Genomic DNA, 27,982 nt, shown 5'->3' on the forward strand with positions numbered 1-27,982 from the left:
AAAGTGGATCACCAGTCGGAGTGAAGATGTCCGGAATCAAGGTAAGATCACCCCCACATGTTGTATAGGGTTAGGTTTGAGTTGATGATCAACCCCTTGAGCAAAGCACCTAATTACTGAAAAGTACTAAGGGGTAGTTGCTTAAGGCGGTTGATTGACCAATCAATCGCTCCAAGCAACCTCCAGGTATGCTTGCTGGGTTTTAACCCTAATTTGCCACTAATCTCATATATGTAGTAAACCCCAATTTTTTTTACTCATTATAGGGATATTTTTTTAAAATAAACAATGATTTAACTATTTTCAATGATAAATTTAACAAATATATCCAATGAAAATCCAATTTTGGGGTCTCTATGATTTTTAAATATAAGGTGGAGGTGTTAGTGCTTTAAGGCCTCCATTTTGGGGTGCCAATGCAATTTGCCATTTTCTTTAAGAGTTAATAAGATTAATGCAGCCTCTAAGTTATACAATTTGGTAATAATGTAAAAAAGTTAAATATTTCAAAAGGACAAGAATAAACTTGAACGAAAGCATGCTTGACTTGTATTGTTGTCTCCCTCTTTCATATGTGACTAATTGCTCCTCACAGTCATAACTTCTCACAAAGTTTGAAAAATATACATCATGAATAGTAATTTTAAATTTAGGATGTAAATGTAATATTGGAAATAGAAAAGTAAAGGATAACTAAGTCTAACAATATTAGTAATAGATGGTTTATCTAATAAATTAAATAACTTAGAGGGTGATATTAAATTTTTGCATTTTTTAAGTAAAAGGAATTTTTTATAGGTTGCACACTTTAGTGGGGGTTAAACTTTGGATGACTTACTTTAGTGGCCTAAATTACAAGTTGAACACTTGCAAAATTATAAGTTGCACACTGTTGAAATTTCATCCAAGATACCATTAAGTCATATATCAAACGACCATATTGCCCTCATTAGAGTATAATGCAAAACTACCCCCATATACCACATTTTAAATTTAAATGTTAATGACTCAAATACCCTATGGAGGGTAATACGTATAACCCCCGGTTAAATCCCCCATCAACCCTCTCTTATTCATTTACACTCTCTCTCTTTCTCCCTCACTCTCTCCACCCATTGCAAGACTATGCTCGGCGACGACCACTGTAACTCACCACTGCAACTTAGGGTTTAGCTCCTTACCTCCTCATTTACTCCGACGACGACAACTGCAACTCCAACATCTACTTGCATGCTTATACAACTCCGAAGGCTTGTATCCCTCTACAATTGGCAAGTATCATTTCTACAACTCGTCAACATTGCAACACTCACCACCACATTGGACCAAAGCATTAGGTATGATTAGGTACATCACACAAACATTACTTCACAAGCCTTGGGGTGATATTACGGTTGCCCACATTGGGCCATTAGCAGGCAACCTAGCATGCCACACATCATGCACAGAAGGTATCTGACCTTTTGCCTCAGTGAACACCATGTTGTGACCACACATTCCCAGTTCTCAAAGGACGCACCCTCGCCCATCGCCCCCACACTTAGCGCCCACGCTGGCCCATTTGTGAATGAACTAATTTCCATCTTGCCCAGTTAACAGAAAATTTAAGATTGAAACCACGGGGAGAAGAAGAAAAAAATAATAAAATAAATAAAAGAAAGAACAACTATCATTAATGTATTGGACATGTTACACAGATAGAACCAAAAGGTGCTGCCCTCAGCAACTAGGTGATTCCTGAACAATTACAATTTGAGAGAACAACATGAATTTACTAAGATACATAGCCAAATTCTCGAGCAAGGATCTCACCTCAATCTCTGTTACGCGTGATCTAAATTAAATACATGTTTAGGGTTGAACCACAAGAACAAAATGAATAATCCAACAGCTCAGACTTCAGATGACCAGTCCAACACAAGGTTCATTAACCTTGAAGCTGCGAAAGAAACATTGATGCTGCGGAGTTCTCTGCATCCTTTACCCTTGACCTAATATCTCCAGTTGAAATATATATACGATCTGCAGTTTCTACTTCAACTGAACAGATAAATCTCTTGTTGTGGGAAGGACCTTCCTCACTTTTAATGCTGCATGTGTGCATATGGAAAGGTGTTAGTAGTTATATTACCACAAGCTAGGCAGGTGAGCTGAACACAGCCAATTGATTATAGGAACGCTAATGCTTGAAATCAACAGACAAATAACGAAGTTCAGAGAAGAAAAAAAAAGAAGAAGTTAGAACTGCAAGAAATCAAGTTCAGCAATTTCAATCTTGAGAAATGCTGACAGGATTGACACAGCAAAGCCCAATGGAATTTACAGGTGGTTTCACCTCAACACAACAGGATCCACTCTTGCATTCGGGCCTACCACACTGTGGAGTGTCCCTCTAAGGGATAGTATCTATGACCCTGACAAAGATTTATGATTTACTTGTCCAACATCATAAGTAACTGTTTCCTAATCAACAAGGGAAAGGCTCACTATAAGGCCCTAAATAGCTGGTAATGTGGAATGTCAGATGGGACCAAATATGTGCATTTGTACTTTGTAGACCCTAAGGTCCCCTTCCCGTGCATCGGACTTCAGCCCAGATGTAGTTTACTAGGTAGCGAAATAAAGCTCTAAACTCCAAGGACTACACAGGGAATCCGGATTATCTCCCTGACGGGGAGCACTTTGGGGTTCAACTTCAGTACGTATTTAACGCGTAGCACTGAGCTGCGTATGGCCATGATCAAATGAGTGATCGAGATTTGAAAAAGTTAAAAAATGAAATAAAAAATAATAATAATAATAAAAAAAAAAGAAGAAAACCCAACAACGAAATAAGTGGTCGAGATTTTGACCTCGACAACTTGTTCCATCCTCATTGCACGCAGCTCAGTGCTGAGAATTAATTGTACAACACGGAAACACAATCCCCTACTTTGTACTCCCTTTACATTTGTCAACCACAAAATTCGGTGGGACTCACAAATAAAAATAATAAAAAAACTTATGAAGGGTGGCACCCCCATTGGTACTGAGTCCGGATCCTCACCCCCGTCGGGGAGCAGTCTCTTTCCAACCACACAAATACGTGGGGCCGACAGGTGAAAAATATTTTTTGAAAAAAATAATAAAAAAAAACTTCAAATTTTCACCTGTGGGCCCCACTTGTTTGTATGATTGGGAAGCTGCCGGGGAGTAGTCTGTGCTCCCTCGACAGGGTGAGGATCCGAACTCCATTGGTACCCTGTGTTCCCTACAAAAAGTTTCTTTCTAAACCAAAGGAATGTCAGCAAGTATGAGCAAACAGAAAACCAAAGGAATGTCAGAATATGCCAAGCATTTAAGTGTGCAGAGACATGTTGCAATGGTCCAAACTCCAAATAGTGTACAAACAGCATGTTTTCCAAGAAGAAACAAAATTAAGTCCCAGCAAGAAAGGAAGTGCATACCTATACTTAGCCGGATGCCACCTGTTCTTGACACAAATCTCATTCAACTTTTGCTTAGCCCCTTCAGTCTTTTCAGCCCCATTACCAACATCGGTCTTGGTCAAGTGTTCTAATTTCCACAGCTTCTCCATAGCTTCCTTTGCGGCATTAACCCTGGAAATCTCCTTTTGCTCTGAGGAACCTGAGCCAGTAAGCTGCCCGTCTACGTAAACACTAGCGATGTTCTTGGACCCATTCCTCCAATGCTTAACATCCACTTGCTTCCCCTGCTTCTGGCAAAACTCATACAACATAGTCACCGGTTGTGGTTGCCTGTGCAAGGTCTCAAGCGTAATAATTGGATCAAACAATCTCTTAAGAATCTGTAACAACAACCGGGGCCGTTAGCGTACTGAAACAAAAAAGTTGGAAACCAGGAAAGAAAGAATAAAAGAAGTAAACAAAAAATACCTTCCATAGAGCTTTAGTGTCATAATTGCAATCAATATAAATAGCTGCGGCAACGGATTCAACAATATCGGCCAAAACCTTTGGCGCTTTGACTGATCCACAGTAAGGAACTGGTTCATCTTCTTCTTGAACTGCAAGAACAAATTCGCTAACCTAAAATGAACACGAAATCAAAAGAAGAGATTAAAAAAAAAAAAAAAAGCAAGAAAGGAAAAATTTTCACAACCGGCGGGATTCGAGCACCAACCTTGGATTGAAGAGGAGGGGCATTGTGACGGACATAGCGGTAGAGCTCATGACGAACAGCAACACGGGCAAGCTTTTCGGTGCTAATGTTGGCAGCGCGAACACGAGAGAGATGACCAGGATCAAGGTCTGGGTAATCACGGAAGACGATTTGGGCTAGAATGAGGCCAAGAACGGCATCGCCGACGAATTCAAGGCGTTGGTAGGAATTGGATTGAGTATAGGAGGAATGGGTCAAGGCATCTTGAAGAAGAGTCTTGTCCTTGAAGCAATGATGGAGGATTTCTTCCACGGCCACCACTGCTGCTCTCATGTTCATGTCCACTGCTTCGATTCCCATTGAAGAAGAAGAAGAAGAAGATGATGATGACTCCTCTTGATCGAATTTGGATGCATTCATGGAACGAGAAACCGCCAGAGTCTCATAACGCTTGTTCAGAATCCTCTTCATCCTCATCGTAATAGCTGCTGCTTTGGTTGCTTTAGGCACTTGGGGACAAAGAAAGAAACTGGAACGAGCGACCATTAGTGTGAAATCTACCAAGAGAGGAAGTAGGAGAGAAGGAAAATATACATAGAGAGGACACGTCACTGCCGTCTCTGATTCAGATTCCTACTATAACTTTGTTTTTTGTTTTTTCGCTTAAAGATTCCTACTATGACTGCTCTTTCCGTTTTTGTTATTTCCGGAATAAATTTGAATAGCCGTTCGCGGTTCAACCGTTCAACCCGCGGAATTTCCATCAATTCTTTTGAATTTTTTTTTTTTTTTAGTTACACGCAAGCATGATTGAAAAAGTTAAAAAAAAAAAAACGAGTGTCAAAATTTCGACTTGGGCATTCATTCTATCCTCACCAGATGCAGCTCCGTTAATGCACAACATTGAAACTCTATCCCTAGTTAGGAAGTTGTCAGCTGCCTCCAACTAAAGGTGACGATCATGCCACATGCACGAAAGATAATCCAATAGTTGAAAAAGAATAAGCGAGGAGTTAAGTATAAATATTATTTTTATGGGTAATTTTCATCTGGACCCCTTGAGGTTTGATCTTTGTCATTTTTAGTTCAAATAAATGGACATTTTGCATCTGCCTCTCCTGAGGTATCCAATAAGATCAATTAAAGATAAATTATGATTTTTATGACCAAAATACCCTCATATTTGTTCTACTGTAAGATTTGCATTATGTCTTTACAATTAAATCCAACGGTGATAAGAGAACAAAAAACACCGTATACTCTTTCCCAAATTCCAACCCCCCTTTTTAAAATTAAATTTTGTCCTCTCTTGTATAGAAAAAAAAAATTTGCTGATAGAAGAATTAAATCACTATTTCAGAACCAACAACACAAAGAGCCAAAAACCCTAAATTTGATAAATCTACACTTGAGATAGAGCAATTAGAAGATATTTCGGAGAAATCCCTTAGATATCTTGTCTTGACGGTATCGATAACCAGAAGGAAAAAAAATTGAAATTGAATTGAGAGAGAGAAAAATGGAGGATCGAATTGAAGGAATAATAATAGAAACAACAGAGTGTGAGAGGTACCTAAACAAGAGCACAAAGCAGCGACAGTCAAGGAAAAGAAAATAACGAAGCTAGAGCTACAGCAATGGAGGACAAGGAACGTAACCCTAGCGTGACCGAGAGAGAGATGGAAGCAGAGAATGAGTAAAAGGAGGAGATCGAGAGAGATTTGGTGTGGGTGACAATTTCAGTTTTGAGTTTTCGTAAACAAGAGGGATTTGAGAGTGGAATAAATAAGGGTTTGATTTGGTAAATTAAGAACTTTATCTTGGGGGTGAAAATGCATGATTGACCTGTGTGCAATATTCGAAGCATTTAAATACCTTAAAGAAAGTGCTGACCACTATTGGATGGTATCATTTCTTACACATGAAAACTCTAAGCTGGTCTTGAAAATGCATCGATTTCTCCATCACCATTGTTCCCTTCCGATCTTGACATTTGGCAGCTTTTACTCATTTAGCATATTCCTTCAAAACCCGGTGTTTGTGTTACTCTTCCCGAACGGCGTGGTGCTTCGGAGTCTTCTCACCTCCCCCGCCGCCATGGTGTCCTTGAGCCCAGCGTGGCCCCCTTGCAGCGTGGATCACAACATTACCTTCCTGCGGCAGAACAACCTTGTCCTCAAGGTTGAAGGTGGGGAATTGCTGTTGAAAAGAGGTGGCATCCTCCCATGTTGCATCCTCTTGGAGATAACCTTCCCACTGAACCAAGATTTGAGGTCTATGGTGGCGCCATGAATGATGGTGCGTTGCTGTAATATACGCGAGGAACCGGTGTTGTAGGCGGAAGTGGCAGAAATTCGGTTGTGCGGGTGTCTCCAAAGTGGGGCTTGAGCAAACTAACGTGGAAGACGGGGTGGATTTGTGAGGCCGGGTAAGGAGAGTTTATAGGCTACCCGTCCCACCTTTTCCACCACTCGGAATGGGCCAAAGTAACGGCTAGATAATTTTGGATGCATCCCGGGCAACCGATGTCCGCCATAGGGCTGAAGCCCATACACCCAATCACCCACGAAAACCGCCGCCAAGCGTCGAATCCACATAATTCTTCATGCGTGCTTGAGCTCGACCAAGTTGGTCTTCAAAGTAGCTATCACTTGATCTCTCGCCATGAGTTCATCTTCAACGCGGCATTGGCGGCGCTAGGGATGTAACGGATCGGTGTTGGAGGAGGTCCGCATAGAGTGCTTGAAATGGTGTGGTTCCAATGGCTGTATGAAACGAGGTATTGTACCAGATTCAGCCCATGGTAAATACTTCACCCAAAGCTTGGGGTTGTCCGAGACAAAGCCGCAAGTACATTTCCAAGCATTTATTCACAATCTCGGTTGCCCACGGCTGCGGGTGGTAGGTCGTGCTTAGTGCAAGAGTGGTGCCGTCAAGTGGTGAAGCTCCTTCCAAAACCCACTTAGGAAAAGAGGATCACGGTCACCGATGATAGTGCGAGGTAAACCATGTAATTTCAGAATTTCGTAATGAATACTTCAGCAAACGGTGACATACCCGGCGATAATGCACAAAAGTGGGCATATTTAGTTAACCCATCGACCACCACCATCACTGAGATCTTTCCATTGGATGTCGGCAAGCCAGTAATGAAATCTAAGGATATGTCTTCCCAAACTCTGCGGAATGGGCAACGGCCGATCTGGTCGAAGGTGCTCACCTTGTTGCCCGGCATACAAGACAATGTTTCACATAGTTCTTAACATCTTGCCCGATGCCCCGCCAAGTAAAATTTGCTGATAGTCGCTTAAGGGTACGGAGGTAGCCCGAGTGACCTCCCACAGCTGAATCATGAAATTCCCTTAAGATTTGAGTCTTATATTTGGAGTCGGAAGGCAGTACCAGTCGATGGTTATGAAACAAGAGACCATCCTTGGTACGGTACTCCTCAAGACCATCCTTGACACCTTCCTGCAACTCCGTCACTTTTGGTGTATCACTTGATGAATGTACGCAATAGTATTTTTCGACAAAGAGACTATTCATGCCATTTGAAAGAGATAAGTTCTTATACTTATATTTGTTATTCTGTTTTATGTCTTATACGATAGCCCTCGACATCATATTTTTAACAGAGTTTGAACCCTCTCCTTGGAGGAGCTCTCCGAATGAGTGTCCAATGAGATAAAGTTCAGTCATTTGAGCATATTCTAATCTAAGGACTTGGATAAATCTGATGAGTGTCCTTGAATTAGATACAATTCTAGTCCATTTATGCATCTTGCAATTAATCTATTTCCTCCAAGGAAAGGAATCATACAGAGAACAATCTCTTAAAACTGCCAAAGCTTTGCATTGTGCCTGTTTGCTTTACTTTAGTATCTTAAATGTGGAGATTTTTTAAGAATTCCCAACTGCATCATGGACATAGAATTTTTTTATTTTTTTGAAACATGCGACTTATATGTATTATATATTGGGGATGGGAGTATTACATAATATCCCATCAGGCATAATCGAACCCACTACCTCTTCACTAAGAGATGTTGGTCTTACCAATCCGAGCAACCCCGTGATGGTTTACCCTTTCAAACCGTGGATTTCAATTCCTGATACAAGGAGATGATATTGGGGTGTTTTTGCCTTCTTTATTCATGAGAGCAGGTCTTTTGCACAGTTTGGTATCAAGGAGGGGAGTTTTGAAAGGTCAAGAAGTGGCAAGATCTATGGGAGTTGGATTGCTGGAGATCTGAACTAACCTACAAGGCATGCATGAAGTTCTACCTTCACCTAGAACGAGTCCATAGCCTCAGAATTTTATCCCAGATTTGATTTTGATTATCCAGGTGCTTGAGCATCTGGTTTTTTGTAATATTTATAATAATTATATCTTACAGATGTTGCAACATTATTGCAAGCATGACTGTGTGGTCTACTTCCTGTTCTTGATTGGTTTTTTTGCCAGAGGAGAAGTTTCTATTTGGTCAAAGCCCCACGGTCTACCTGCTTTTCCCATCTACTATCATCTTCAATCTACCATGACAAAAACATGGAATTCTTTGGACAAGAACATGGATTCAATGATAATTTCTAAATGATTTGTAAAATTTATCATTTCTAGATTTTTCAAGTATGCATTATGACCAAATTGTTTCTTTACCATGAAGAACAGTAACGTTTCCCATGGCCTTTGTACAGGTACCACACAGCTCTTAAGAAATTTGTGCATTTATCTCTTGAGAGTTGCCAAAATAGAACTTTTTAATGTCTATCAGAAATTTCAATTAAAAAAAAAGTCCATCAGAAATTTCTACCCAAAGACAAAATACACAATTAAACTAAACTAAAATGCAGAAATCCAGATAATATTCAACCAAAAAAGGAATCCAGATTCTAGAGATCCGTTTCTCAACCATCAATTTCCTTCTAGACAAAGGACACATGTCCATCAATCATATCCCAAGATAAATTTGAAAAGGATGTGAACCTTTGGATGTGACCGATGAACATGTGTCTTTCATCCAAATGGAAATGGATGGTAATCTGATAAAATTCCACAAATGCTCCGTGTCCCACTAGACAAAAATCATTACCAATCACGGTGATGGAAAAACTCAAATCCAACATGAAGGATCAGACCCCCCCCCCCTTACGCATACGATACCATCCCGATTTAAGTAGGCAGGTAAGCGATAAGCCTGATCTGTTTAAAAAAGAGGATGAAAAGAGCAGCTAATAACAAGGTTGGCCAACTCTTTCAAAAGCTAGTAGAGAATTCCCTGACCAAGACAATTAAACAGTTTTCACCTTCAGACTCCAAACTAATGCATTAAATGATAATCAAACTACATAAATGTTCCAAGAGTATCTTAAGTAATACCAAATAGATACTTGGATAAGGATATATTCCAATCCTTCCAAGACAATTAAGCATAACATTACTTACATGATAACCAAAGTAAATAAACATTGCTAAGGGCGGATATTGATAAACACAAATGACAAATAAAGCTTGGATGAGAATATATATCACCATCCTTCCTATGGCACCTCGATGCCTTCATTTGGCTCATCGGGCGCAGAAGAAAATTTAGTTAAACAACGCTGTTACCAAGCATATGCTCAATTCCTGCAGCCCTGACTCCTCCAGCCGCCACGTTATGCAAGAGCTGCTGCAACCAACGCTTGGTCATTTGATCCTCCTGGAAATGATGAACATGTTAGTATCAATAGAAATATCATAACTAGTCCCAGGTACAATGAAGTATGCTGATCAGAGTACGGAAGTACTAATATGCATGGAAGCATTTACCTACTCTCTTGAGCACTCATCAAGAGTGTTCTACCAAGTTCACAGATCCTTTTTCCTAAGATGGCTTCAGACAATAAATTCATGGGAGTGTTTGAACTGCACTATGTACTGCAGCTCTTTTGATGGAAATTGTGCTTGTGTGAAACCGTGAAGAAAGAAAGTTTAAGAACAATGATCAGAGGAAGCAGAGGCCAGAGAGAGGAGGAAAGTAGGATGAAGAAGATGAAGCAGTAGACTATATCTTTGTATCGCTGCAGCTGGAGAACAAGGACTTGGAGCTTTTATGTTTCTGTTTGCTATTATCCATTGGGCAAGGATAAGGTTGCACTTGGATGCATGATACCGATTAGATTTTTAAAAATGTTCTAACAAAAACTGCAGAAAGGCTCTCAAAGTTTCCTAAATTCATACATAGGAGCTTCCAAAACAAGTCTAGAATCTGTCTACCCCTCTGCAACCCACTCTACATTAGAAAGGAAGAAAATTGTTGAGCTAAACTCAATTCATGATGGAGACCAGAAAAAAAATGTGGTGGTTGCTTTTTCAAAGATGGTGAGCTTCTGTCATTTTGGACTTCAATTATCTTTCAACTTTTAGGCAGGCAAACAGATTGTTTCCATTTCTGGATATACAGCGCCTGAACCTAGCAACAATTTTCTCATATCAAACACCAATAGCACTCCACGAATACACTATGTAAGATGATCAATATGAAAAGCAACATGGCACTTAGATAAAATCCCTTAACCATATAATCTTTGATTGGAACAAGATAACACTGTCACAAAGAAAACATCTTGAAAGTCATGATTTTTTCACAGATAATAAAGTCCACAACATGAAAACCAATCCCCCCCCCCCCCCCCATTATAGAAAGCAATAAAAGGAAAAAGGAAAACCAAGCATTGCAAAATCTTAAAATAGTACTCACACGAAGGCAATTGTTGAAGGTTGAATCCCTTAACATTTCTGGAAGGCAATTTCTTAATGCTTCACAAGCCCTGTCTCATGAGAAAGAGAAAAAAGTAGTATCATGGCCAAACTCACTACGTGATTGATGCAAGAGGTAAAAAAAAAAGAGAACGGGGCAACAGGACAGAGGTAAAAGTTGGATCAATAAACAGCTAACAAAAGCCAACAAAGAGGTTAACCAACCTTGGATTATCTGAGAGTCTAAGATAACAACGAATTATATGTTTCAGCAGACGTGGAGAGGGTTGCTCAGCAAGAGACTGAACCATGGTTCCCAAAACACGACCCACCGCAAAGAACCGCTCTGCCGTTGCGCAAATGTAACGAAGCCCCACATCATCCAACAGAATTTTCTGGACTATGAACGTAGCCACCTATAGGGGGTCAAGCATGTTAACCTTCGGCATGGACCAATTATTTACAAGAAACAACTTCCACATTGTTTGCAGGATTATTAATTTCCATTATCATTCATCACAATATACTATGAAGTGGATGCTCTGAGCAGCAAGATACAACATGTAACCATAACCAACAATAGACAATGAAGATATACAAAAAAACCAGATGAACTTGATGCCAGCCCAAAAAACTAAGACAAACAAAAAAAGGAAGATCAGATATCTGGTTTTCAATGAAATTTATTTCAATAGAGCATATGATGCCGACAGCCTCAGGTAGAGCACTGGATACTAGGGTGGCCAAAAAGAGGTGAGGTTTGGAACCCTACTGCAAGAGAGACACCTCACGAACCCAGGCTCAACGAGATAAGGCCTTCTGGTGAAGCCAAGTCAATTTTGGGCCACTAAAGTGATCACCTCTTATGAGAAACCCCCACAAATTTTGTTATGTCAAGCATGTTCCTCCCCAATCCTTGACTTATGGAAATGCGTACTCAATTTAATACCAATAAGGGGCAGCTTTTTCCAAGGGAAACAGGTGGGAAAAGAACAATATGGTGCGTAACACAGAGCCAAAGAAGGCAGCAGCGCTATAAGCAGTGAGAATGCTTTAGTAAGTGCCTCAAAAAATCAATCTGACACCCAACAGGTAACCAAACATCAACCGAAATTGATGTGAATCAGACTAAAGAGATTTAGGGTCACATGTAGGATGAAAATGGTCAAAATTCAGAAGACCTGGAACCACACACAAAACCAGCATCTGAATTGGAAATTGGAAGAAACTCATGAAACTGAACACAATTCAGAAATTTAAATAGTTCAAAGGAAAAGAAGTTTTTATATTGGCCAAATGATAGGTAGAAGCTACACTTAAAAGTTTCAGTAATTTCCAAAATTGAGAATTGCAAACAAAGGTGAACAAGAAATTGAGAAAGTACAGCCAAAAAGCTTCTTAAAACCCAACCAAAGATAGATACAACTTCAGCGATAGAACTGCACGGCCCTATGGGATCAGTTCCAAACCTCAACTAGCAACTAATGGTGATCTTATCAGCACAATGGATTAGGGCAGAAATGAATCAGAAGCAGGGCACATTAATGAGGTCTCAGAAGTGAAACTCAAACTCAGATTACAGAAGGATAGGTGTCAGAAACTAAGAAACCAAGTTTAAAGGAAATGCAGCAATTCAAGAGAAAGAAATATGAAAGAAATATCAAAATGAAACGACAAATAATAAAGGGGTTCTGCCTGTGGAAGGAAGACGAGGAAGCAGAAACAAGAACAAAGAATCATGTACTATGAGCATGAGGGTTCTAGAAGCCTAAGGGATGGCTCAAAAACTCAGTTGAAAAACCAGAATCACAGCAAAGAGGAAAAAAGTTCAGATACAAGAAAAACACATACTGATCAATAACTCAGACTGAGAGAAACCAGTTAACATTAAAATGGTTACCCAAGGGTCACAGTCCCAAATCCACAAAGCATACAAATTATGAGGTTAGGGTTTCTAGTCAAAGCGGCCTTTAGTATTTAGTCAAATTTGCGTTAAAGTAATGGTGAGATGTAGATGAAACACATCTGAAAGCTTCAATCGAATCCAGTAGCTGAATTAAAAGATATGACTTCATATACCAAAATAGAAAATACAGCCCTGCAGACCAACCAGTAGTGGAATACCAACCGACTTGAATAAAGTGAAGTGCTACCGGTAAGGCTGCAAATTTGGTGAGACTCCAATGGCAGACATAAGATATGAATTGCATGCCTTTTATGATGGTTGGAGACCAAGTGGCAGATATTTTCACTAAGGGTTTAAATGAAGGAGATTTCCTTACTATTATAGGCAAGTTGGGCATCACTAACATCTATGCCTCAACTTGAGGGGGGGTGTTGGTTGAGTTCTATTAAGAGTTCAATTCTAGAAGTTTTAGTTCATGTATTTTTCTATTTTTGTTATCCAAGTAAGGGTATTTATGTAATAGTACTCCTTTCCACTTTATTATAAATAGAAAGCTTGGAATCACACTAATCAATTCAAGCTATTATACCACAATCATTCTCAACAATAACTGACACTGATTCTCTAAGCCTTGCATGCGGCAACCAAATTCTCCTTTTTTTCTTTTATGGATTAAAAAAAATGTAAGGATAGTCCTTTACTTTGAAAGCGAAGCAAATATAATAAGTCAGAGACAATGTCACTCACTGTTTTCGAAAGTTCACTGCCCATCTCCATCGTGCGCAGGCACAAGGGAATAATTTCTGTCGAGAGAAGGAAGCTGATTACTTCTGTATCATCAACCTGCAGAGGAGTGCAGCGCATTTATTTTTCTATTTGCAACTAAATTACTACTACAAACAACAGTGAACAAAGTATTAATAATGCAGCTGACGAAAATAATCATTTGAGGCATCGGAGAACTCCATAAGTCTGGATAGTTTGTGTTTTAAGTATGAAATAGATGAACAAAGCATAAGAATGATGGAGTTTTGATTTCTAACGAAAATGTAAACTGTTATATTGTTCAAACAGGCATGCTGGCATGTGCATTGTCAGAAGAAGTCACATGCCCTTCATGAGTTGAGATCATCAAAATGCAAAATCAGAGACATCCTTCATTCCTAAATATGTCTTATTCCGGATCTAATTTGGTCCAGAATCATATCTGATCTGGTGGTAGGGGGTAATCCTTCATTCTTAAGTACATCTTGTTCAAGATCTATCTTGGTACCAGATTTATATCCCATTTGGCAGTAGAGACTAATCCTAGTCATATTACATAGGACTAGAAGAGCAATTGACTAATGGAGTTAGGGTTATATGTGAAGATCAATGTTGATTTCAAATACAAAATAACCTATAGATAATAGCAGAATAGGTTCATTATAGCAAAATCAGAACCCAACATAAAATAAGGGAAATTTATCCAATCCATATCCTTGAAAGAAATGGACCATCCATTTTTTTGTAGATGTATGACATGTGTCCCAACATCACATCAAATGGTTGAAATCCATTTATAAGTCACATCAAAGAGTTGTGATTAAATTTTAAATAAAAATGATGTGACTTGTAAATGGACCTCAACCTTTTGATGTGATGCTGGGACACATGTCACACATCTATAAGGAAATGGATGGTCCATAAAACAAGGTATGAAATGAACAGGATATTGATCCATAAAACAAGTTATGAAAAGCCAAGGGAAAATGAAGATTTCCCCAGCAGAAAATCAGTTGGCTAAAATTGAGCCTTGCTTGAATTTTTTTGACCTCAAGTTTTACAATGACGAGGAGGTAACATACTGTGGCAGGTTAACCATTCCCAAACAAAATTCTAGAAACATAGGGATGTAAAAAATAAAGTCTTAAACCCTTGGGGTTTTTTTTTTTTTTTTTTTTTTTTTTTTTGGGGGGGGGGGGGGTTAGATTTAACTAGTGAAGTGGAATAAAAAACTCAACAAATTTTCTAATAGTAAGAACAGTATCTAAGATGACAAAAACTTCAGGGGTAATGTGATCCTAAGCTGAGGAGGTGGAGAATAGCCAATTGGTGGAAGGCTGCCATATGACTCGGTCCCAACCAGGGTCAGGGAGGGAAGGGAGGGGAGGGAGATAGGACCAAATCAGCTTGAGGGTAGGGATGAAACTAGAAGGGGTGAACCAGGAGCTCGAGCAGATGAAGAGGGAGAGAGGGGCATCTTTGGGAATTCCAGAAGTGTAGAAAACACAGGCACTAACCACCTGGGAGAGTATCCCAGTAGGGTGCCAAGGATTGAGCCAAAAAGTGGACGAGCCATCAACAATGTGGATGGAGATGCCAAGGAGGTGAGAGGCCTGAGGCCGAGGAGATTCCTCCATATCTATGAGGGATTAGGGGGACCAAGGTGGACTAGAAGAAGTCGCAGCTGAAGAGATGGGAGTAAACCCAGTTCACCCAGATGGAGTTTACCTTAGAGATAATTTTCCAAATGGCTTGAATAGGCCAGCAATGTTATAATCTCTAATTCTTCGGATGACGAGTCCTCAGATTTAGGCTTGCAAACAGCTTTCCAGCTGATAGAAGCAGATAGACTGGAAAAACCTGGTGATTTCTTTGCTCTTCCAGAGAAAGATGCAAAAGAGGGATCCTATGGTGGAGACAATAGTTTCTGATTGCAAAAATGCCACACCAACAGATGTAGGACTAAAGGATAGGCTTAATCAAGACTAGACAGCCAGCATAAGAGAGAAGTTTGCCTTTCTAGAGCAGGAGGCGCTTCTTGATAAGCTCCAGAATGGGGGTGCAGTGGTGGCCAGAGACCGGTGGGGATGAGGGGAAAGTCAATATCATTAATAGGGAATATCTAGGATCTAAGACATAGGACAAGCTAGAAAGCTTGGGTAAGGTCAAAGTTAAGATTTGACGGTTAGGTTTAGAAAAGTTAATGCACGGTAAAATATATGTTAGAAGTTACAACTAAATCAGGGTGTTAAATCTGGATTCCTAGCAGAAAGAAGACTGGGGAAAAGGGTAATTTCAGGAAATTCACTGGGTGGGTGGATATAAAATTAGGATACAATCCTCTCTAAGTTACAAGAAGATTTGATAAAATTTTAGCAGGTTTTAATCGTTAGATTTGGCTGTGTAATATTCTCACAGGAAAAGCCTCATATGCGACCTTCTATAAGAAAAGAAGAATAAACGCAGATTTTCAAAGCAGGCAGCTTTTACTTGATTCAAAACTAACTGTTCTTCTAATGGTAGGACTAGACAGCCAAGGGAATCAAGAGAAATGAGTGATGTGGAGAGGCTGTGTGAAAATTTTGAATGGCTTCTACTTTGAAAATTAGGGTGTGGAGGTGTTTTACTGGCTAGAAATTGTAGAAAACAAAGTTCATAGACGGTGGAGTTTCAGGTTTGAGAATTAGATGATTGGAAGAACAGCGGCTGGGGACAATTCAACTTACTATTTTTGAAGATCTTCTTGGATAGCAGCTTGAATGTTATTGGTAGGAAAAAGCAAAGAAGAGAATAGAAGATATAATCAGAGGCTTGGGATATCAATCCCATATGAATTGCTCACAGCACCAAAATTCTTATATCTACTTTACTCAAATCATCTATAGTTGATGGGTGGATATATTAGATATATAGACCTTCTAAAAATCTGTCTTAACTTGTAGAAGAACTTCTAATACACTTTAAAAAAATAAATCAAAATATCAATCTAGCTACTATTAAGTATCCTAATGTAACTCAAACACTGAACTTAACTATTAATCCTGCATAACAACTATAAATCAGGCCCATTACAGCAAGAAACACAAAACTAAGAAGCCTAAGATCTGCAGAACCCATTCATCAGCAAATATAAAGTACTATAAGACCCAATTGGCCTATTTGGATAACTCTACTGCATCAGCCAGGATCATGGGATTGTGGCTAGCATATAAAAAGGAGGTGTTATATATTGGAGTTATCCTTTCCTACAAGTTCAATCTATTTGGTGAAACAGACCACTTAATCATCCCTTCACATGGGTGCATGTATAGAACATAGAAAAACAAGAGAGGGGAAAAAACCTACCATTAGGTTAAACAAGCTCAGTCAATTACCCTCAGCGGCTTAAAGTTTACGAACTGATATTTAGCAAAAGTTCCCAAAGACTCACCAATTGGACTTTAGCATCACATATTAAGTGTGTCATGCAAACTAAGAACCAATAAATTAATTCTTAAAGGACAAAAACTATTATAAAAAATCATCTTATATAAATAAACCAACACAATCAACGAAATTTAAAACCATTTCTCTTGCATACCTTCACAAGTGCACCAATAACACCCAAGCTGGTAAGCCTTAGATATTCAAAAGGTCTTGTCTTACTGGTTGTGTTGAGGAAAGGGTATAGAAACAAAGGAATATGGGCTGCACAAGTAGAAAAATGCAAACTAGTCAGCTTCCTCTTGTCAATATAATTTCACCAGAATGGTGTCTTATGCACTCCCATGGAAAAGATAGTGAGTTCTAAATTTGTGCATCTTAAGTCAGCTGCCTACAATGGATACATGAAACTTCTCTGATGACTAGTATTCCAAACACTAAACAAATGTTCATAGAAAGTAATTACTAAAGTAATAATAGAAAATCTACTCAAGAGTCTTAAGAATGATGCCATAAACAAACAGCTACATAGCATTGACAGGCATGAATAAGAAAAATATGTCAAAATGAAGATAAGAAATTATACAAGGATTTGTTTCTTGTCAAGGAAAATAATGTACACTTGAAACAAATTCCAACAAACCTATTGCTAACCAACATTTGTGGACATACTAAGCAACCCAAACGAAAAGACTACTGATCAAAATAAAACTTCTGTAGCTGCTCTCCAAAAGCCCGATTATAACTGCATGATAGCAACGGTATAGGGGAGTATATTACCACAATTATCATACACATACAAAATAAGTAAAACACAAAGCTCCTCCCCTTCAGGATGGTGAACCTAAAGGCATTAAACACCATTTATATGTAATGAAGAATGCAACAGGATTTATAAGAGACAATCGCTTTTTACCCCAAAAAATTAAAAAAGCATTATCTTTGTAGGAGATTATATATCTCAATAAATATTAGAGTAGTATATTACCACTTAGGAATGCTGTCCTTGTCTCTGGATGAGATGCGACACACTGTAATTAAACACAAAAAACAAAGCGTTTAAAAATGAAAGCATCAGCTGGTTAGAAAAATGATGAAGGCAGGTGGAACACCCCCCCAAAAATGACAACCATAATTCAATTCATAACATTCTAATCAATGAATCCCGGATGTAATGATAACAGTACAAGAAAACCTGAAAATTGCATCAGTAAACCAAAACTAGATGACTTGGTGAGCTTTTTCTTTTCCTGTTCATTCAATTCAGATCCTAAGTGCATTGAACATTAGAACATATTACTTGCAGTGCAGAACAGTACCTCCCATCTTAACAATTCTTGACAAACTATCACACACTACTAGATGTCTCACCATATCTGACGTAAATGTTCAATGTACACAATAACAAATGAAAGATGTGAATAGGATTCAAGCTCTGTCACTACATAAAGTAAGTTTATGAAGCCATTTAAAAAGACAATGGAGGAGTTTAAAAGGGCAAACATTCTCAGAAAGGCCAAAATCACCAATTAATTTGAATCGCTTTTGCTCAGAAAGGCAATTGGGAGTAGAGTTAGAACACCGAATAGTCCTTTTGCAGAAGCAGTCCAAAGCATGAGTCTTGGCAGCTATACAGTTCTACCATATTCTGTCTTATCTTATTTTACCATTATTATTAAGGTATTCTGTCCCTACATTAATTAAGGCTTACCATTCTCTTTAATCAATTTTAATAAAACAGCATCAGATTTTGCTTTTCTAACCTAAATTCCTCTAGGATTTGAGATTGAGTTGTTGTGTTTGTTGACAACAATTCAGAGGATTTAATCCTTACATTTTTTTTTTCCAGAAAATCAGAATTCGTACATGAAGACATCTGTGGTCCAGAATAGCACCACCTTTAGGTTTTCAATAAGGTCCTTTTTAGTATATGAAGAAATTGTCGGTTTTCCCCCATTATCTCCCTCCATCTCACTCACACAAAACACTGTTCACGTGAACAGTGTTCTAGCTCATATTTTCCTTGTATGTGCATGCTGTAAAGATGTGCCCCAATCAAATGGAGAAAGATTATACCCATTTAACAGAAATTTTTAAATTTTTGTTCACCAAAAGAAAAAAGGAAGAAAAATACCACCAGAGTTTAGTTTCTAACTTCAGTTGGAAAGTTTATTTTATTTCATTCAGGTATCTTTTATTTTGACGTAAGGCAGCTAGATTTGTAGGAATTTCAATTTTGGTTGCTGAGCTGATCTACTGATTCTATCTTAGTCATGCTTAGATTTTATATGGAAGTCTTTAGTTTTTCAATTTTTCTGGGCAAAGCTTAGCCAAAGCTATAAATAGGCCCTGTCATACTAAAATTAACTTTTGCAATGCTTTAAAACTTGGCAACAGATGTTTTGACGAAAATTATGGTTGCATGCACAAATCTAATTTGGGAATGAAATGTTATAAATTAATACATATTGGGAAAAGGGCTCCATTACATTGACTTGTCAATAAATCCATTGAATTCATGAAAAGTTCACTTCTCAGCCTGTTATGTGCCTAATGGGGCCCACTCTGGTGTATAGGCGCTACATTGGGTCAGCCTACTATGGGATAGGTTAAGTTAAAGGGCTTGAGCCAACCTGTTCCATCAGCTTTGGAACTTTTGGCGCCACTAGTCATGTACCTAACAATTGGTATCAGAGCTAGCACCACGTAAGGGTTCAAATCTCGGACATGGCTACCTAGAGTATAGTAAAAGCTGCATAAAGTGAGAGCCGTCGAAGACGACGATTGCGGATGGAAATGTGCCAAATGGGGCCCACTATACTGTATAGGCATTAGATTCGGACAGCCTAGTATGGATAGGGTTAGAGGGCTTCATCCATACCATTTCATCAGCTTCAGAGCTTTTGGTGTACTGGTGAGGTACCAAAACAGACTCAACAACTTCTCAACACATGGATATCAGCTGGTCAAAATTTTTAACATGGATACATCACTCTAAACCAAATTTGAGCCTTAAACAAACTGCCAGGTTGCAGTTATTAAGGGCCTGGGTTCCAGGTATAACCAAGGTTCTGGAACTCAGCTGCATAAAATATATTAGTATTGTCACGAAAGCAGAAAAGCTAGCCAAAATAAAAAATAAAAAACTAAACAAAGCAGACAACTAAGCTGCAACTTGAGTAATACAGCAAATTTAGGTTCATGAACTCAAAAGAAATTTATTTTGAAGGCTATATATAACATTGTAATACTCATCATACCATTAAATAGAAGCTATAATGAAGATAAAGAGTTAGAGAAATTTTACAGAGTAACAATGGTAAGTTCCAAGATTCCAAAGCACAAATCTGATAACTTTGAACATAATAAAGCAAAACCAACCTGAAGAAGAGCAAGTGCATTGCAAACACGGTTTGATGCTCCTGGAGTAAGAGTTGGTGGTGAAAGAACAGGGTATATTGATACTATCTCCTGCAAATTAGCAGAAGTTTAGCCATTAGTCATTAATCACCAAATAGATTTAATTAGTGTATTAATCTCTAAATGCTGGGGAACAAATGAACAACAATAATTCACACAACTTCAGCTCATAATTCAAATGGTAGAGTCCTCTACAACCTAAATGATGCAGATCACATGTCCATGTGAGGCCATAGGAACAACCCCCACAACCAGCCCAGTGTAGCTGAGGGATTCAGCTCCTGTAATAGGCATTCTGGTCCGACGATATGGGAAGTTTTTGGCAGTTCAACGAAGGACCACATAAGGTGGCCCCACTCCAAATAGAAGCATAAAGGAAGTGAGGGACCAAGAAAAGAAATCAAAAGGACATTACTATTCAAAATGTCTGCTTGAACTCACATAGACAGCTGGCATGAAAGATAAGATGCTTCCAATATCACATCCCCTAGTTGCTACTTCATTAGTTTACTATGTTAACGTAGATCTAATTTCCTCCTTTTTTTTTTTAGTTCTTTGTTTCTGAATTAGAGTTTATATTTTAGTTACCTTCTAATTTAGTTTCTTAGAGAAGTTCAATTACATAGTAACTCTCAAGTCTCAGCTCTTTTAGAGAGGCTATTTTTTTGCTTCTGTACTGGGCTCAACCCTTGGGCCTATATAATATAATGCCTCAGTGGCCTCCACATGATTTGATGAATGAAGTTATGTTAGTGTTTTGGGAATGCAATGTCCTGAGAGGCTGGGATAGCAAATATCATTGCTTCAACACCTGAGACAGCTCTGGCTGAGAGAACCACCAATGTGTTCCCCTCCATCTAACTTCTATCGTCTTCTGTTTTTACTCTTCAATTTGGTGTTTGGTGTTCTGCACTTCTCAGCATCCTATCATCAGTCCTACATTCTTACAATAGAGTTGCTCTACTTTTCCTTCTTCCACACTACAAAGGAGATAGAAGAACCTGTCTAAGGTCAAAAAGCAGATGTACAAACGATAGTTGGAAAGAAATGACATCACAATTTTTCTTATTCTTTCTAACAAACAAAAACAAAAGCTGAGGTAAAAACGAAAGATGTGAAAGAAATGATCCCCAATATATTTTATTTTTAAGTGACACATGCAAAAAACATTGGCAGTAAGCTAACTTTAACAAAATCACTAAATAAATTTGCAGTTTGCTGTAGAAACTAGAACAAACTTGTGGAGTGCAACATGGTATATTTTCAAAGAAAAAGAAGTATCACATAAAATTTTAGGGGTGAACTAGTAAATTCAGCTAGGTCAAAACTAAGGTTAGAGTTCAGTAGAACCTAGGATTTGATGACGAAGTTGTGTCATCCAAGTGCAGCGGATCTATTTAGTGACGATTTCTTAAAAATTTGATGGTGGAATAGTGCTGGAATTGAAGAAAAATATAATTAAGGTCTATTTTTTGGTTTATGGTTTATAACGGAGTTTAGTGCAGCAATTTGTATCAATTTCCAATTGAAAGAGAAATGCCTAATACAAATATGAACAAAGCTGATGGTTGGTTTGGTCTGGCTGAAAATTTAGGGATTCAGGAATGCAGCTGAGATAGAGTTTTGGGGGTTTCATGCCTGGCATGACACAAAAGGAAAATGGAAAACTGAAGGGGAAAGTAAGGGTTCGGATCTGTAGAGAATTAGATGAAGTACGGGGCTGAGGAATTCAATTTACTGTTTTGAAGTATTTCTCAAACAGCATGCTGATGAGTAGAAGAAGACCTTACATGTTAAGAAGAATATACGCAGCAACTAGAAAGAACTTTGAGAGTTCAAAAATGGTAGCCGGGGGGCTGCTTGAAGAAATTCAATGAAGCGGGATGGCAGAAGAGTATCCCTGCCTCTGTGCCTCAAGCAAAGCAATGCACAAAAAGAATTTTTCTTCAATAAATTATGGTCTTTTCTTCAGGTGCTGTTACATATATATAGCCTACTGGTAGGACAGGAAATAAATCAGAATTACAACTTTACTTAGATTTTCCAAATAGATGCTAGCACTCAAACTTAAACTAGAATTCCCAATAGTATCCACCGTTGAATTCCCATTAGGATTATGAATAAAATTAGACAACTAAAACCCATGACCAAAGCTTTGGTTCTGGTGCAGGACGAATCCCTTCACCTACACTACTAATGGTTCTGGTGCAGGGAAGAATACTTACACAAGAGGCTGAGCAGCCAAACTGCATCAATAGCTAGTGAAATGAAAGATACCCTCATTAAAAACAAAACCACTTAACTTCTTCAATTTAATATATAACAAATGTCCTTCCGACGACAATATTTCTTATGTTCCATTCCCTTTGCTTATCTAATCCATAATCCTTCCAACTCAATCCACAGCCAATTTCTAAAGGCTCTATCCTTTCAAATGGGAAAAAAAAATCCACAAACCCAAGTTCCATTTCTTGATTCTACATACCAAGGAAGCACATTTAGGATAAAACAGAAAAAGAATCCACCCATATACAGGGTCAGTGTCCATGGCTGGCAATTTGATCACTGACCAAGATGCCACCATCTTTCAGACAACCAGCGCAGAGATTCCAAATGAGAGTCCCTTTCTAATTTTGGAAGATAGGTAGACTGAAATGGAAATCACTTTCCAGAATCTTTTCTTGTATTTCAATATGATAATTTGTCTTTCTTATAAATACAATTTTTATTCTTACAAGCAATTCTAGCTCAATATTTTCCATTAGAAAATGAAGCCCAAGAGAATTTCACCGTGACATATCTTTACTCAGAGCCCAAGAGCCTTAATACTACTAAACAAACAAAGCTAAAATGAAGGAATAGGTTTTCATCTAACACAATCAGAAGAAAAAAAAACAATGTCAAAAGCTCAATCCAAGCCCAAGTCCAAAGGATTTTCTTAATTACTGAAAGCTGTATAATGCAACTTAAGAATGTGAAGATGAAAATGTCTGATGCAGAAGAACTTCTTTGGGCTGGGCCAAACATGTTTGAGAGTCCAGATTAATAACTGGGCCCAGATTGGGAATTGGATATAGACGTATAGTAGGAAAACTAGATATTCGCTTCTTTATTTGGATGATATGTAATACTATTTTTTCAGAAGTATAGCCATCAAGGATATTGACATTTGAAAACTAGTCAAATCCTGACTTTCTAAATGCTTCATCATGGGTTAAGTCCCAGAAACAGTCTCTCTGGAAACGGTGTTAAGGCTATACACATACAACACTCCAAGTACCTTGCCAAACGTCAAAGCCTTGTGCACTAGGAACGGCTTATTTGATTAGCCATGAAGGACATTTGGTTTCCAAATTATGGTTTTTCTTAGTTTCCTACTTAAGAGGTTCTACCACGTCAAATATTAATTTGAGTATCTAGAACACGAAATATATGGAATAGATCAAGAAACATTTGAACTATGATTCATACTACTATTTAGACCCTCGCGACCGGAATCCAAAGAATTTTCAATTTTCAAAGAGTTGTAAGTTTTAAATTGAAGGACTTTTTTCTTTCAAAATCTTGTTTATGCTTATTTTGGCCAAAGGACAAATGTTTTTCCGGATTTTCATTCACTACAAATGTGTGTATATATATATATATATACAGAGATAGGTAGATCCACAATGAATTGGTTTCAGAACCAAGTTGTGCTTGGGTGCCTTCTTCTGTTATTGTTTCCTTCTCTATTTTTTGGGTTTCTAAACTGAAACTTGTCTAGTATAAACAAAACCGCACATATCTTCCCCTCAAATCCCCTTGCTAGTTCTTTCACCTTCAGATTGGAGTGTTATTAATTACCCAAGGGGTGACGCATCTTGTTGCCTTTGGTGTCCCAGTGCTTGCCAATTGGAGGACGAAAGTATTGACAAACCAGTGCAGGTCTGATTTGTTTCTTCCACCAGGTATGGTTGCAGTTGTGGAATATTAACTCCTCAACTACTTGTTTGGGAAGCCACGATTGTAATCAAGAGAATAGTGTCTTGCCTCTTGGCATCCTTGACCTAACTACAACACAATCAGAAACAAAGAGAGAAAGAGCTCTCTCTACCGAGACCCTCAAGATTATGGTCCCTACAATACGGCCCAAGATATCCCCCACCCCCCCCCCCCAAAAAAAAAGGAAAAAGAAAATCGATTTACTTAATTCTCTTGGCCCCACTTTTTGTACTAGCCCTCCCTCTCTCCCTATATTATTTTCACACATTAATTTAACTTTGTTCCAAGTCTATCCCCATCTTCAATTTATAATTCCACCTGTGCCTTTCCATTCTTCATTACCTCCAGCTAAGATCCCTTTCTTCCAGCTTTTCATAAACTTGAATATAACTTATATCTGGCACTTTAGATATCTAGTACTCAGGTCTTGGATGGGCCATTAGTAACCAAACCAGGATGTTTGAACCCCAGTATAGCATCAATGTTGGTGATCACCATGAACAGTTGCTCCAACAATCCTTCTTGCATTCTCCAAAATAATCGTCATCTAAGATGTTTAACAAAGACCACATGGCTGATACATCGATGGACCCACTTTGACACCACAGATAGCTGTCTCCAGGCAATAAATACACCAGCAAGAAATGCAATTAGGCGCTGTCCTAATTTAGAAAGATAATGCCCCATACGTAACCACACAAGTTTGAAACACCCCTCCCTCAAAAGAAAATTAATAATGAAATATCTAGGGCGGAGAAACCATAATAACAAGCATGACTCCCCTGCCTTGTTCATCTAATTCCTTGGAGCTGCAACGACTTTTCAATGGCCTAATTGATCGTTTCCCATACAATACTACTATACAAAAAAGTGCCCCCAGCATCACTAGAAGGTTTCAAAGATCCTTTAATAATGAAATATCTAGAACTGAAAAACCAGCACATGTACGACAAACATGACTCCAGTCTCCCCCTGCCTAGGTTATCTATTTCCTTGAAGCTGCAACTGATTCTCAATGCATATATGGTCTATTTCCAAATCATTCATACTACTTTACAACCCCCCCCCCCCACTCCAACACCAAAAAAAAAGGGAATTCAATGATAGAGAAAGACCAGTACTACAAATTACATAAGGTAATACATGCAAGGTCAGAAAGCATAATAAATTCCAGTCAAGGATAAAGAGTTTGGTGCTAACCTCAAACCCAAGCAGCCAGAAGATGAAATTTGATCAAAATCGGTCAAACCTTCTCCTTTTTTTTTTTTTTTTTTTTTTTTGGGGGGGGGGGGGGGGGAGGAACTCAAAATGTATGGGCTGTTTAAAACTGGTTGAAACTACATTGATAAAGATCCATTTAAATTTGTTGGAACTTGGTTTTTTTTTTTTTTTTGTCTAAACTATCAAATTTCCAAATTTTGTAAACCCAGTCGGTATTTTTCTAAAACACCCCTAAAGTTCCATGATACTATGAGAGATGAGCACTTAATGAGGAGAGAAAACGTGGGACCCATCAGTGGCATGTGAGAATGTGTGCAAGAATCTCCACCCTAGCATCATGCTCTTCTTTTTCCCTATCGGGAAATTAAAAACTAAAAAATAATATCAACTACGGATGCAGTAATTATAAGACGATCAAATAGGAAAGAATTAGCTTTGCAGAATTGTTGGGAGATATAGAGTGAATAATAGATCAGATAAATCCTCCAAAAAAAGAAAGGTATTTTGCAACAATAACAGAGACATAAATAGGACACTCCAAAGAAAAGCAGTACATAAAACACCAACACTTAAGGATAGTAAATAACATAAATTCAGAGAACAAAATTGACGAACATGTCCGTCAACCAGTTAAAATACACGTAAAGAACAAATTGACCATTTCATAGGGATAGGTAAAGTTATGTGCATACCTGTAATAGCGCAGCTATAGTACCAAAAGAGTTCCACAACAAGGGAGCCAAATCTTGAAATATTTCTCTCTTCTGAAAGAAAAGGAAAACCACAAGTCTATAGATTGGAACTTTTCAAAAGATGTTAAAAGAAAGTACTCTTGGTGCAATTTAGTCAACGATTTAAACCAGTAGATATCAAAGAATCCATTCTACATTATAACGGAACACAAGCATCTCATATATCTAGATATTAAATTTAAGTCCATAAAATAAATTTAAACCACCCAAATTAGATATTCAAAATTTCCAATCTTAATAAAAAAGAATTGGAAATGGCCTAACAAACACAAACACAACGAATAACTCCAGGAAAGGTACCATATTAGCTTGTACTAATATAAGCAACATTAATCGTGAACAGAAACTGAATAAGATACGTAAAGTTTTTGCCTTTAACCTACTGCACCCCCAACAACTCTTTAGCTTATTGATTATTAAGATGTGACATTTCAAAACATAGAATCGAGACTAAATCAATCCCTATTCCCTACCGACTCAAAGTATCAGAACTCAAGTCTGGAACCTCAGTGATTCTAGGGTTTCTTGACATGAATAAGCCATAACAAATGGACTAAAATTGGTTTCAGTCACAGCCAAATTCACCATACCTGACCCCCCCCCCTTTTTCTAATAGAATTGTGTATAACTAAAACTAGTTTGCGAAGCCTCAAGCAAGCATGAAAAAGAACCAACAAGTTACCTTCATATCAAATCCTCGGCTTAAAAAAAGTAATGCAGAAATGTCAGACAAGTAAAAAGATGAAATTTTTAGTATAACATAGAAGAGCAATTTATCATGGCCGAAGCAACAGATTTCTGTAACATAATTCTCCAGTTACTCTTAAACGCTTTACCCAAGTAGACAAAAAATAAAGCCAGTTTCAACAATCTCAAGCATTGTAGACAGAAAACAATAAACTAAAACGGATAATTCTTCAAGAAGATTGCAATTGAAGAATCCGCCTCGAGCGATTTCAGAATTGAACATATTTACCACAAATAAAGCACAAAAATAAATAAAAATGGAATTTTTTTTAAAATTGTCATTTCGAATACAAGGATCATATCTCCTAAAAATCCCAAAAAAAGCAATACCTTCTATATCGACATGCAAGGGCATCAGAACAGTTCACCTAAAAATTAATCATGGAAACAATACGACGACAACGTAGGGTTGATGGGTTTACCTTGGAGAGATCGAGAAGGGCATTCTCTCGAAGATCAGGGTTGGTGAGCTCGAGTACCAACTGTTCGGCAGAAGACATTTTACGGTCCTTATTGCCCTGAGAACCGATTCCACTGGTAGAAGTAGGATTAGGGCCACCAAATGGAGGATTCATAGACAGTGATTGAGGAAGGTTAGCCATTATCGAAGGGTGACTGGGGTCGTAGTAGTTGGGCCACTTCAGGTGGGGTTATAGACAGAGAAAAAGAGCGAGAAAGAGGGCGAGAACGGACTTGCAGAAATCAACTCAACAGCGTTCCCCCTGTATTGCTGTAACCTTCGTGGAGAAATTGTGGAACAGACAGGATACATGGAAATGCTTCCCCGTGTCAATGGCCGTTAAAGGAGGAGACATTTTTGGACGGAGAAGCAGCTTAAGTAACCATGAGATATGGTCTTCCTCATTTTTATGCTTATCGAACGGCTTCATTTATTCTAAGCGT

General features: G+C 38.3%; 2 protein-coding genes across 2 annotated transcripts; both read right to left on the bottom strand.

The window, feature by feature from the left end:
* Window positions 1–1,899: 1,899 nt before the first annotated feature.
* Window positions 1,900–4,542, bottom strand: LOC149002770 (ribonuclease 3-like protein 2). The gene is given in 5 exon segments (XM_089136364.1): window positions 1,900–1,944; window positions 1,946–2,090; window positions 3,447–3,808; window positions 3,897–4,049; window positions 4,144–4,542. Coding segments are annotated over 5 exon segments (1,104 nt in total).
* Window positions 4,543–9,422: 4,880 nt separating this feature from the next.
* On the bottom strand, window positions 9,423–27,930 carry LOC149002771 (uncharacterized). The gene is made up of 9 exons (XM_089136463.1): window positions 27,502–27,930; window positions 26,273–26,344; window positions 20,340–20,429; window positions 17,947–17,989; window positions 17,116–17,222; window positions 13,518–13,613; window positions 11,090–11,280; window positions 10,866–10,935; window positions 9,423–9,824 (listed from the first exon to the last, which is right to left on the bottom strand). The coding sequence occupies exons 1-9, from the start codon at window positions 27,679–27,681 to the stop codon at window positions 9,717–9,719; spliced, it is 957 nt and encodes a 318-aa protein (XP_088992589.1). The 5' UTR covers window positions 27,682–27,930; the 3' UTR covers window positions 9,423–9,716.
* Window positions 27,931–27,982: the final 52 nt, after the last annotated feature.

This window comes from Hakea prostrata, chromosome 10 (genome assembly GCF_041222555.1).
Source record: "Hakea prostrata isolate BN-2017 chromosome 10, UWA_Hpros_2, whole genome shotgun sequence".
NCBI lineage: Eukaryota > Viridiplantae > Streptophyta > Magnoliopsida > Proteales > Proteaceae > Hakea > Hakea prostrata.